The sequence below is a fragment of the Eublepharis macularius genome, chromosome 3, assembly GCF_028583425.1.
Source record: "Eublepharis macularius isolate TG4126 chromosome 3, MPM_Emac_v1.0, whole genome shotgun sequence".
In the NCBI taxonomy this organism is placed as follows: domain Eukaryota; kingdom Metazoa; phylum Chordata; class Lepidosauria; order Squamata; family Eublepharidae; genus Eublepharis; species Eublepharis macularius.
The window spans coordinates 46,914,926-46,928,239 of NC_072792.1; the positions used below are offsets into that span (position 1 = coordinate 46,914,926).

Sequence of the window (13,314 nt, forward strand, 5' to 3'; positions counted from 1 at the left end):
CAATGGAGGCCATCCCCACCAGCAATCTACAACTTGTGTACAGCACACACAACAGTCTAGTCCCTGACAGATTACACCTAGCACATGATACTTGGACAAAGCAATAAATGTTTCAGGAGATAAGCTAGAGGGCTCAGCAGTATTATGGGGAAGAATAGGATTTACCATCTCCTGCAAGCTCTTGTTTTTACTGAATTCAAAGATGGCTGATTTTGAATGTAGAATTTCATTGTTGGGAAGCCACCAACCATTCTTGCTCCTGCTGATATCCATACATCAGCATGTTTGTAAAGGGCTTACACTCAGTACACATAAGCCAACAGCCATCAGGCTTTGTAAACAATCGTAGTGGTTGTGGAGAGTGCCCTCAAGTCAGAGTTGACTTATGGTGACTCCTAGTGGGGTTTTCATGGCAAGAGACTAACCGAGGTGGTTTGCCCCTCTGCAACCCTGATCTTCATTGGAGTTCTCCCATCCAATTACTAACCAAGGCCAGCCCTGCTTAGCTTCTGAGATCTGACGAGATCAGGCTCACCTGGGCTATCCAGGTCAGGGTACAAACATGAATGTAGAAGAAACCACATTCCTTCTCCCAAATTTAAACCCAATACCGCTATCCCACCTTTCAGAGATCAAATCAGAAGTACATGAACAGGAGTCTCATATTAGCACTATTTTTTATCCAATCCTCAAATCTAGAGTCATGTGCGCCTGCAGTTACGCATCTGTATATGTGCTTGGTTACTACTCTGCTACCCTAAGGATGGTAATATAGAAACTTGTCAGTGAGAAACACCGTCGCTTCGTAATCTGACAGGAGGCAAGTGTCTTAGGCCACAGAAGTGTTAAGTGGGGGCTGATCCTTAGGTAACACACAATGAAGACAGCTTTTCCTGACATTATATGATCAATTTCTTCTTCCAGTCAAAGCAGAATAGCATCACCTTGCCAGTTAAGAGTGGTTAAGAGCACGGGGCTCTAATCTGGAGAACCGAGTTTGATTCCCCACTCCTCCGCTTGAAGCCAGCGGGGTGACCTTGGGTCAGTCACAGCTTCTAGGAGCTCTCTCAGCCCCGCCCACCTCACAGGGTGATTGTTGTGGGGATAATGATAACATACTTTGTAAACCGCTCTGAGCGGACATTAAGTTGTCCTGAAGAACGGTATATAAATCAAATGTTGTTGTTGTTATATTATACATCAAAAACATCTGTGTTGCAGTTCAAGCCAAGCGCTGGAGAGGATACTCTGTTCAGAAAACCAAACAGGATCCATTCCATTGCAGAACAGTACTGGGCCTAACCATTTGCCATGAAGACTACAAGAAAAAGGAATTTCACAAATAAATAGAATTTTATTTTTACCTTCATCATTAACATAAGTATTTATAAGTCTATTCACTTGAACATCACAAAAATTTATTCCAATAGTGAATCCGACCACTCCCCGAGAGTTCACAACCACACTGATCCCATTTCATTTATACAGTAATTTTTTTTAAAAAATGATCAAGTTATCCAGTTTACAACACTTACTTTGAAAGGCTGGAAAGAACTGGTCAAGTGTCAGTCCACACTCACTGTGACTGTGTGGAAACTGTGCATGCATTAGTGCAATTAAGTGAAGGAATGTGTCCATATTTGCAGTAGTTCATTATAAATATTGTCCCATTTATCTCTGAGCAATCAACTTCTCTCTACTGGTTTCTCGAAGTTTCTCTATGGTAGCCATCTTCAGACTTCCAGGATCTGTAAATATTTTCTAGAATTAAGAATTAAAAGCTTTTGAGTATAAATCTGGGAAGCGGGGGGTGGGGAGAGGACAGCAGAGGCCTGTGTCATTCAGGGGATAGAATTGGGAGTCTGTGGAGATGTTGGGATCGCTGCATGTGAAAGCTCTACTCAGCCACCATATTGCGAAGGGTCATCTGCAAACTCTTATTCCCCCCCCCCCCCCCGTTTCAATTCCCTCATCTGTAAATAGATCCAGTGTGGTGGTGTGGCTAGAGTGGCAGCCTGGGATCTGGGAGACCTGGGTTCAGTTCCCCGCTCTGGTGTGGAAGCTTGCTGGGTGACTTTGGGTCAGTCACATAATCTCGGCCTGGCCTACCCACTTCACAGGGTTGTTGTGAGGAAAAGATGGAGGGGAGGATGTAAGCTGCCTTGAGGTCTCACTGTAAGCTGCCTTGAGGTTTCACTGGGGAGAAAAGTATGATATAAAAAGAATAAAATAAAACGGGGCTCCTCACTGGTGCCGCATTGTGAATTTTGATCTGGACTTCTGGTACTGTGTCCCACCCACACTCCCAAGACCATCAGGATATTGTTTGTATTCATGGCATTCATTCTACACCAATCCATACTCCCTGAACATTATTCTTTTACACTACAGTTTTTTAAAACCAAGGACGCACTAGAGAGGCAGCAACACAGAGAGAACATCTCAGTACTCCAAACATTCCTCTCTGCTTTACCCACACAGTAACAACTGTGAGGAGACCCTTTCCCCATTTTCAAGGACAACACAGCAACATATATGTAATTCTTATGTCATTACAACTAGCATTTAAAAAAAAATTCACAGGCACATGAATGTAACATCCATATCCTAAAAATACAAATATATAGAAAAAACTGCACATTCTTCCCACTGCCTCGAAAAGGAGATTTGTGTACAGCCCATTTCTGCTATTCTCAATTTTTACAATAAGGAGTAACTGCAGAGTGTGTAAGCTGAATTTGTTTTAAAGGACTGGATGAGCTTTGAGGAGGATAGTTCTACCAACAGCTATTTTCTATGATAATAATAATAATAACTGCACTTATATACTGCTCTTCTAGACAGATTAGTGCCTCACCCAGGCATTATAATAACACAAGTTAGTATTATTATTACCTCCACAATACAGCTGGGGAGCTGGGGCTGAGAAGAACGTTTACCCAAGGCCACCTACTGAACTCATGGCAGTAGTGGGATTTGAACCAGTAGAGTGCGGATTCACAGCTAAACCACTTAAACACTGTGCTACAGCAGCTACGAAGGATCTCTGTACTCTGAAAGAGAATAGCCTGAATACCAGGTAATGGGGATAAGGGTTTTAGGTGGGTAGCCATGTTGGTTTGCAGCAGAACCCCAGGACTGGAGTCCAGTGTTACCTAAGAAACCAACAAGATTTTCAGGGTATGAGCTTTCAAGAGTTGGGGGTGGGCTACTCTGTTTCTTTCACGGGGAAGTTTTGTTAAGACAAAGAACTCTGGCTAGCTGCTGTCAGAAGCAATATGTACCTCAACATAGACCACTGGTCCAATCCAACACTCATCTCAGCTTCCTGGGAAAACATGACTCAAGCCAGATCCTATCAATGTACCTTTCAAACCCTATCATTAATGAGCATGGCACATAAAGAGAGGATTGATTAAAAGGAAATTAATAGAGGCCGGTGGAAACTTGTAAGGGGCCGAAAGAGAGGCAGCACAAGCTGGCTTACCAGGCTGAAGTCCCTCACTGCTTCTCTATGGCCAGTGCAGGGCAAGGTTTCAACCTAAAAATCACAGGTTCAAGTTCTCATTGAGCTATGACCCCTACAGTGCAAGTCCTTGTTTCAGGCAGTTGTGAGACTAGTCAGTCCCCTCTCAGCCAGAAGCTGGAGCAGCTTTTTGTGGAGAGGAAACAGAAGGACTCTGGGCAAACATGCCCAGCATTGGCTACAGCCAGGCAACTAACACTGATGTCTGCAGCCCTGTCCCTTCCCTTTCTGGCCAGCTGCATGGTTGGGGGAGGGGGGCGGTTTAAGAAACTAGTTTCTCTTTAAGCCAGTTTCTCAGCTTTCAGAACTTGGGTTCAGACTTTGGGGCCTAGTTGGGCTGTAAGAGAAATCCCTTTCCCTGTCGGTCCAAAGCAGTGGGGAAAGGGCATTCCCCTGCTTGGATCCGTGGCTTACCAAGCCGCTGATGGAAGCCAGCCGGGGTTTACAATACCCCTTTCCGTGCTGCTGTGCAGCAGCATGGGAAGGGGCATTTAAACTCCAGGATCAGCTGTTTGGCAGGGAAATCCCTGCCAAGCAGCTGTTGCTGGAGGCTTAAATACCCCTTTCCGGGGCCAGGTAAGTGGGGTGGGGGGTTGGGGGGGCTGGAAGCTTCCCCCTCACTTCAGTATGCTCTGAATCTTTACAGAGCATACCGAAGCAATTTAAATACCCGAATCGGAAGCAGCTTGCCACTTCAGGTTTCGGGTGGTTACAAAGCTTTTTCTCACTTCAGGTAAACCTGAAGCGGGAAACCCAATTTTTTTTCTGGGGCGCACCCCTACTTCTACCAATTGTTACTCCTTTCCAGGAAAATGAGACTATTTCTGCACATCCACAAATCTTTCAATAATTTTGTGATGAATCTGGGTATTTGAGGGGGGAAATGCTCAAAAGCACTACGTGAAAACTCTACTGAATCTATACACTTAACAGCTTTGAAGGATTTCTGTATCTACAGAATTCCAGGAAAGTTTACATACACACACATATATATAGATATTTAAAACATACCCACCTGCATAAAAGTATGACATTCTGTTACAAATGGCCCTTTGGTGATCTGCTTAAACTTATCACAGATATCTGGGAAGTTGGTGGCTTCCAAAATGAAAGCTTGATGTTGCTTAATTAATGTTAAGGCCACTCGAAAGATTATTTTTGATCCCTCATAAAACAAGCAGTCCCAAATTCGAAGTACAGTCTGTGGGTCAAACAAAGTACAAAAAATTTAAAAGGCAAGAGATCTGCAACCTCCCTCTTCACACCACTCATTGTTGATGCATTAAAGTTGAAGCACTGTGTTAATATTTGTAAATGCAATGTATTATATTGGTTTGTTGTTTGATTATTGTTACAGTTCTAAAATTGAATAAAAATATTTTTTAAGAAAAAGAAAAAATTTAAAAGGCTATTAGATTGCATGCGGCCAGAGAATTAGAAGCTGGATGGTATCTAAACACAACAATAACCCACACATGGCTAAAAATAACATCAAGCTCTTTCTTGCCTCTACGGGAAGAATGTCAATGAACAAGCAGATAAACCAACGGGACACCACCAAAGTCCACATGATGCCATGTCTTTCCATTAATTCTGCGATGGCTGGCACTTTCATTCTCACCAGTTCTCCCAGGACTTCTTGATCCGTTTTCAAACCCAGCATTTCTGGACTATAATAATCTTATAAACAATGGGGAAAAGAAGTGATCACCAAAGAGGAGTCAAACAATACACAATTTTGTGCAACGCAAATAAGCTGTTTTGTCTTTCCTTCCTACATACATGATTGCACCTATGCAATGGATGCAGTGTAACAGCATCTTTGGATACAACTCACTATATATTGGTTGGTTTTGATAGTAAACTTCTGTCTCCAAAATACAACATAAAGACATGTCCCTACCTTCCCCCAATGGAAACTATTTATTTATTTTTGTACTGGTCAGATAACATGGGCAGGGGCTGCATATGCAAGACACCTTCCTGCCTCCAAGTTGCAAGAAAATCTTCAGGAAGGATAGGGGAAGTCTTACTTCATACTATGCAACCAAAGGTAGGTGGTTCACTGGACAGATTTGTGGTTATCCCTAGACCCCGTGCAACTTTCTCTGTGACCCTCCCCCCTCCCCAGAACTCAGCCTGTAGATACTGCCTGGGAGTTCCACAGAACTTGTTCTTCCTCATCTTGATTTAAAATTCCAATTCCATGATAGCTATCTTTGGAGCTTTTTTTTTCCAGAGAGTACATGCCAATACAGAGTACCGACCCCTTTTTACAGAGTTCCAACACCTCCTGGGCATTCAGAACATGGACTGAGAGGAGAGTACATCGTGTATCAGCACCTCTTTTTTTAAGCAAAAAATATTTTGCATGCGGAGTGGCAGAATTTAAAGCACAAGTGCAAATTCTGCTACTATATTCTAGAGACTAAAAAGACTGAGGTGACATGATGCAGGCCCTGAAATACAAGGTATGATGAGGAGTCGTGCAGGCCTTTTCTTTTTATATTTAAGAGAAATAAACGTGTTAACTGACTTTCTCAGGGAGGCCACAAGAGGGCACCCTCTAACTGGGCTTAAGTCATTATGCTCCGGAGCTTTATATTACTGTGACCATTTGATCGGAGGAAAGAGAACAGCAGTTGTTGCTTTCACTCTCTCCTAGACTAAAACAGAAAGCTAATGCCAAAAGGTCTTTATTAAAAATGGCAAGGCACCCTTTCAAGCAGCTAGAAATATCAGACTTGAGGTCAGAGGCACCATGCTAAAATCACCCTGCTTTCAGGATGCAAAAAAAATGATGAGCAAACTAGTGAGAGCACACCTACTTTCAAATTAAAAGAGGATGATTAATTTCCAAAACATAAAACAAAGATAAGAGGGAGATATTCTCTGAGTTGCAGAAAGCAAGACCCTATAGAGGTGAAGCATATATTTAGATAGCAAAAATATTTATTAATAAAGACACTGATAGGATTTATTGAAATAGATAAATTTAACAGGTGGTTGGAATAGATGGCCTATATGACCCCTTCCAAATCCATGACCACAATTCCATGTTTAAACTACAGTCGGTACATCAGGCCTGTACTGAAATAACACGGCATCCCTCAGGCAACTCGTGTGACTTTCACTTTGTTAATGTTCAGAAGCTAGGCTTTCCAGATAGGAAAAGCCACACGTGCCCAACTGGGCTTCCTGAACTCTCATGAGGAAAGAACAGCTGGCCGCACCGTATTTACAGATATGTGAGGAACCTGGAAGGAAGGGCCAATATCTGCTCCCAATTTTTGGGAGGTGAAGGGAGGGGCTGGCTGACCATTTTAGGTGGTACTCCTTCTTCAGCTACCGCTAACTGGGTAATTCACACAGAAAACAAATTCCTCCAGTTTTTAAAAAAGGAAAAAAGAACCGAAAGACTGCACTAAGGAGAGTGTACACATCTGAGCTAGCAGCTCATTCCTGAGGGAAGGACTTGTGATCAGAAAGCCTAAGGAAAGAATAGCCAGAGGATTGTGCCACTGTTTTAGATGATTTTGTCTAGATGAGTGTAGCTGGCATACGGGTTCACTTCATACTAGGAGTACTGAAGCTAGATCCTGTCAACTATCCAGTGTATAAGGACTTTATTATAAAACGTTTATACACACAGTAGTTTCAATAGTAGTCTTTTTTTTCTATGAATCCAACAAGTAAATGTCTTTTTCGTTACTGCAAAGAAAAATGATTCCAAGCCATTTCCTTGCAGATCATTTTTAGAACAGAATGACTGCCCAGTTACAGAGACTGCAAGGTCAACTGCAGTAGTTTAGCTCTGAATGTATACCAGCTTACCACATGGTACGGCCTTCTACCACATGGTTGCTTGGTCTGTATTCCTGCAACCGTACTGTTTTGTTTTTTTTTGGCTACGCATTCTTATGCATCTTTCCAAAGCAGTAAGCCTTCCCACTATTTACTTCAACCGCCTGTTTAATTTGGTTTAGGTTGGTAGCTGTGTTGGTCTACAGTAGAAGAGCAAGATTTGAGTCCAGTTGTTTCTAAAATGCAACTGGGCTCAAATCTTGCTCTGCTTAATTTAGGAAAACTAAAGCTACAACAACATTTGATTTATATACTGCCCTTCAGGACAACTTAGTGCCCACCCAGAGCGGTTTACAAAGCATGTCATTATTATCCACACAACAAAACACCCTGTGAGGTGGGTGGGGCTGAGAGAGCTCCAGAGAGCCGTGAGTAGCCCAAGGTCACCCAGCTGGCTTCAAGTGGAGGAGTGGGGAATCAAACCCGGCTCTCCAGATTAGAGCCCTGTGCTCTTAACCACTACACCAAAAAGCTAGAGTGTTCCTGAGTGAGACAGATGCCAAACAAGGTCATCATTGGAAACTTCCTCTTAGTGTTCAACTGAAATTACCCTCCCATCACTTAAGCCCATTTTCTGCCTCCTGGAGGAGACAAACACAAGTCTTTTCCCCTCTGCCCTTAAGGCCATAAGGGAACTGAAGAAGTGTCTTTTTTCCAAGCTAAACATGACCAATTCCCTCAACTTTTCCTCAGGACTCATTTGTAGACTTCTGGGTTGTTCTCCTCTGAACCCATTCCAATTTGTCTATACTTGCTTATAAATTGTGCTCTGTCCACAGCTACTGGACAAAACGCACAATTAAGGTCTGATCATGGTGACTTCTAACACTTGGCACACTTAAGAAGAAAAAGAAGAGAGTTTAACATACCAGGTAATATCCGTCCAATAAGAGCATCTAACAACCAAAAAGACTCTTCTTCATTTTTTGTAATAAGAATCAGGTATCCAGCTATGAAGTTCATGCCCTGAAGAACAAAGGAAAAGACAGTTTACCTTAGACATCCTGCTTGATTCCATGTTGGCAAATGTTTCTCGAAACAGCCAAGGGAATACAATGAAAAAAGCCATCTTCGTGCCGCTCAAAATCAATTTTAAAAGAGTTTCCCAATCAATTTCTGACCATGGGGCTGATGTACTCCAGACCTATCAAGAGCCTCTTGCCTGCACTTACAGGACACCTGAGCTACCTTGACTTCATTATCTAGCAGATAATCTCCATTTATAGTTGTGCGACGTCTACAAAACACATCCTTGAAGCACAGTCAAGTTTCTTACCAACATTTCAACTACAGAAGGCTAAGACTACACAAAATTGACAGACGCACACTATCTGATCTACTGAAGCTGCACAATGAATACACAAAATAAAAAATGCCATGGGAATGTAACGTAAGACTCTTTGATATACAGCCTTCCACTTAACAAGCTGCCATCCTGACTAATGCACTTTTGCTTTAAGACGGTAGTAATACAGAACGTTTCCTGGAGGGATGTCCCCCTAATGGTGGTGGGTAATACAACACAGGAATTCCACAACTGGGTCTACATATTTATTTCTGTTAGCAAACATGCAGACTAACAGAGATGGGCTTGATGTAAATGAACAGCAGCGGCGCCACTACCGGATTATTGTTTCAGCATAACAAAATATAGCGAATGGCTTTATCTCCACAGAAGTTCTTCCCAGGAACATATGAATCTGCCTTATGCCAAGTCAGGCCATTGGTTCAGGAATCCAGGACAGAGAAAGGTCTTTCCCAACAGCTGCTGTCCATAAGCCACCAAAAACCTGAGATGTCAGGAGCTGAACTTGGAGCCTCATATATACAAAGCATGTGATTTATCACTGACACATGGTCTTTCCCATTGAAAATGTCTATGGCGCAGTCCTCTTTCTTGAACCCCAGTTGAGATCCTAAGTAGCGAGCCTCTCCCTGCCTTTTGCTGCTTCTGGTGTCAATCTGGAGACACTGACAGTCACAGAGACAACTCCTTCCCCTAGCGACAAAAGTTTGGGATTATGCATGTATTTCAGTTTACGTTTATAAACCCAGCTATCTATCTAATGTGCCTAACCTGGCAAAGAGCTGGTAAAATACAGGCTCCCTAAGAGAAAGCAACATTTAAATGCTTTCTGTGAGGTGGGAAGGAGAGAACATATATATTCTCCAAAGTCAACCAATCATGTTAATGCTAATTTGGCTTGCTTCTATTCACAAAGTTTCATTCTTTAAGTTGCTTTTTAAAAGCATATTCATACCATCCCCCTGTCTGTTCTGCAGCCAACTTAGGCATATACCAAAGGCAAGGAATGATGCCACATTATCTCTCAGCTCTGGACATCCCATCTCAGCGCTGAGTATTTACCTTAGCACGTTTAAATGCCTTTCCATCAATGGTGCTCTCTGGCAGGTTCAGGCAAGTACCCCTTCAAAACAGGCTATGTCCTTGCGAATTAGGAGTCCTCGACTCATTGTCCCACATTATTCTAGAATGCCCTCTTTTTGGTCTATTACGCAAACAATTTTTAACTGAACACCTTCAGTATAATATTTTTATTAAAGGAGGAATTTTAGTTTACCTTTTAGAAGATCGTAACCCTTGTGTTACTTTAAGTGTTGCAAAATTTCTAGCAGAAGTTTATAAAGTTAAATCCAAGCATATAGCTGCACCTGATTGCTGAACGTTTATTAATTTTATTATTAACTGCTACTAATTGCTTGTTTATGCTTCTGCTTCTGCCTATCCCTGTCTCTGATTGTCCCTATCTCTGATTGTAGACTATTATTATTTCTAATGCCAATAAAGGTAATTGATTTGATTTGATTTGATTTGCATATTCATACTTCTTTTGCAAAAACTGATTATTTGGCCATGCCCGCAGCTACTATTATTTGGAATGGGAAAACAATTGTAAGATTATCTTTAACTATTCATGAACAGTAGTATCAGTTGCACCTGTCAGGTTTACAGTGCCATCCCAGACAGAGTTATACCCTTTTAAGTCCATTGAAGCCAATGGGTTTAAAAAGGTGCAACTCTGCTTAGGATAGCAGTGCTAGTCTTTGCATGCCTTCTCCACTTTCCCTCTGAATCTTCCCAGCTCCTCTATCTTTAACAGCTTTTCATTTTCTTTGTCACAGTGGAACAGAATAATACTTTCTCTCATAAAGGAGGCCAGTTTTGATTCAAGGAGGAAGAAAAGCCTAATACCCCAAGTACTTGGGAAAGCTGAAGTTCTTTCTGGAACTACATTCAGTCAATTCAAACACAACTGATTTTTCTTTTTGGATGCCTGGAGACTGTAACCATCTGCTCCCATCTGACAGGCAGTCTTCAAAAAGGTTAGTTTTCAATACATCCTCCCCACCCATAAGTCTGTAAAGAGCCAACAGCTGTTGTAAGAACTGTTCAGTTTTTCTATGGTATCTGCCCTCCAATTGTGAGGACATCTTTCATTCCTTATCCTACCCGTTTGCTTGACAATTGCAACCATGGCGACAGAGGACTATTTGGCACTTGAACTGAGGCAGCAGCAGCAGCAGCAAACGGCTGCCCCCCCCCCCGAAAACATCCAAGGAAAAAATATTCATCAACTGTTAATTTCTGGCACAAAAGCTTTATTAGTAATAAGACATACAATAGCAAATTCACTACGATGTTTCTTAATATAAGTTATCCAACAGAGATATTTGTATTACTGTTTTGAAGAAGCACTGGGAAAATTAATTGGGGGGGGGAACAGGCAGAGGTTTACACACAATTCTAGAAGATTCTTAAAATGACTCCCTACAAAGTAATCTGGTTCTCTTTTGTATCTAATCCAATAAAGTCTGTTTCCCTTTTTTTGCATAACCGGTTTTTTTAAAAAAACATGCTCCTGACAGACACTTTCTACAAAGTATTTTGTGTGCATTGATTGACCCACACAGCAAGGTGTTCCAGAAGTACCACCAGGCTTCATTTCTTTTAGAAACACTGGAGGATTGCAATGGGTTTATCATATCTGCTTTATTTACAAATATACAATGAGAGCTTAAGTAAAGATAAAGAGACATACCTTCAAGGCAATATTATCCACGACCACAGATCAGATGATCAGAGAGACATCCTAAATATCACATCCTAAATATCAATATCACACATCCAAAATATCAATTCCAGCCAACTCACTCTCATTCTTTAAGAAACTACTAACTGCCATTCCTACATGCATACGCTCTCTGTTCAGCTGGGCTGGAAGGATGCTACCTTCTCTAAACTCTGAAACTAATTCAAACTCATAGGAAGATTCACCATTTCTCAGGCAGCCATCTGCTGACAACTACCTCTCACTGAAGAAGCCTAAGCAGGTTCAAGCTACTAGAAATAGTCTGCCAGAACTATAAAATAGTGATATCTGACTTCATAATAATGGCCATCATACAGTGAGATTATTCCTAGGTAAAGCTAAGGTTTCTTTTATTTCCTGCCCAAGAAAAAAACATTTAGGAGCTGACCTTACACTAGTGCAATAGGGCATGTCCTAGATCAGATAAAAGGGTTCCTGCACTGGTGCAAAGGAACATCTATTCCTGTACTGATATTGTGACTAACCTCAACATTGGTCAAAAAGTTGCCACCACGGCTCCCTGCACAGCACGCACTGGGTATCACTAGATCAGCCTGCAAATTTACCCAGCTCTGCGGCACATGCTTTTTGAAACAATATGAATACGATTGCTTTGCCATGAGCAAGTGGGGGAGCTACAAGATGATTCTGCCTCATTGCCAAGTTAAAAATGTGTGCCTAAAGTGAATCCTGGGGACCAGGCTGCATGGCTTGCCATTTCAAACTTGCTTATTTGGCAGCCCATTTCTCTGAAATCTGCTGGTTCCAAGATAGCAAGCTCAGAAGCGATGTGTCCAAAGGCAACAAATGAGAGTTGCAGCTATATATACAATCTCAGCCCCAGGAGCAAAGAAGTTGGACCTTTCCAAGATTTAATCAACCTTCGAAAGATCAAATGCTGACCCAAGAACCAGAGTGCAATGTAAGGCATATGGTGCCTTCTAGCCCTAGGGCAAAGACTGCAGCTCAGTCCATCCATAGAACCCAAATCGAATCCTTCAGCAGCCTCATTGTGCCTTGGCCAGCACAAGGGATGGAGAGGAGGTTTAACTTTTCAGCCTCCGCTCAGTCTTGCTTTGTGAAACCAACTCCTCCTTTAGCATTTTAAAGGAGTAAAAAACCATGTTTTTAAAAGGACACATTTTTTCCTTTGAAATGTTGAAAGCAAAATGGAAGAATCAGTTTCCAATGGTTCAGGGGCAAACTGAAGCTGCACAAGCATTTTCAATTTATGGAAAAGAGTTACCTTCAGCTCATCTGTTAAGCCGTCAGAATCTATTCTGAATAGGGCTAAGAAACTACAAATGAACCAAGACGGCTGGTGCATAACTAGTAAAACATGGCTAAAATTTAAGATGTTAAATTAGTAAAATACATTGACAGGAAATGAAGTATGAGAAACTGAAATTGTGCTTCCATTATGACCAAAGCTGTAAAAACATGTCTACTTTTAAAACAAGTTGTTTTTATATTTTTAAACTTGCATACCTGACAGTATCCCACAGATTTATTATGATGCCCATAGGCCACTAATACATTGTAGAGTGCCTTCTGTAAACAGGGATCAGCAGTTTTGCGGAACCTTATGTTATCTGGAAATGTTCTGTTCATGTCTGAGAAAGAGAGAGACAGTTTAAAGGTAAGTCCCCTGGACATTTGTTTACTGCAATTAAAGAAACCAACGCAAGCTGTCTATCTTTTAGGAAAACTTTTTTTAACTTGAAGAATCCATAAACTTTGCTCAGCAAGAGTCATAAAATGTAAGCTTCTCATTACTCTTCTCACTACAATTTAATCATGGACTCTGGCCCA

At 41.6% G+C, this 13,314-nt stretch overlaps 1 protein-coding gene across 1 annotated transcript in view; it reads right to left on the reverse strand.

Annotated features, from left to right (window-relative positions):
• Nucleotides 1-1,370: 1,370 nt before the first annotated feature.
• The window catches only part of GRTP1 (growth hormone regulated TBC protein 1), a 28,177-nt gene continuing 16,233 nt past the window's right edge, over nucleotides 1,371-13,314 (reverse strand). Inside the window, exons 4-8 of the mRNA XM_054973087.1 lie at nucleotides 12,991-13,115; nucleotides 8,260-8,356; nucleotides 5,034-5,206; nucleotides 4,542-4,727; nucleotides 1,371-1,761 (exon numbers count right to left, since the gene is read on the reverse strand). Coding sequence (XP_054829062.1) covers nucleotides 1,672-1,761; nucleotides 4,542-4,727; nucleotides 5,034-5,206; nucleotides 8,260-8,356; nucleotides 12,991-13,115 — 671 coding nt within the window. The 3' untranslated portion in view covers nucleotides 1,371-1,671. The remainder of the gene's footprint in view (nucleotides 1,762-4,541; nucleotides 4,728-5,033; nucleotides 5,207-8,259; nucleotides 8,357-12,990; nucleotides 13,116-13,314) is intronic.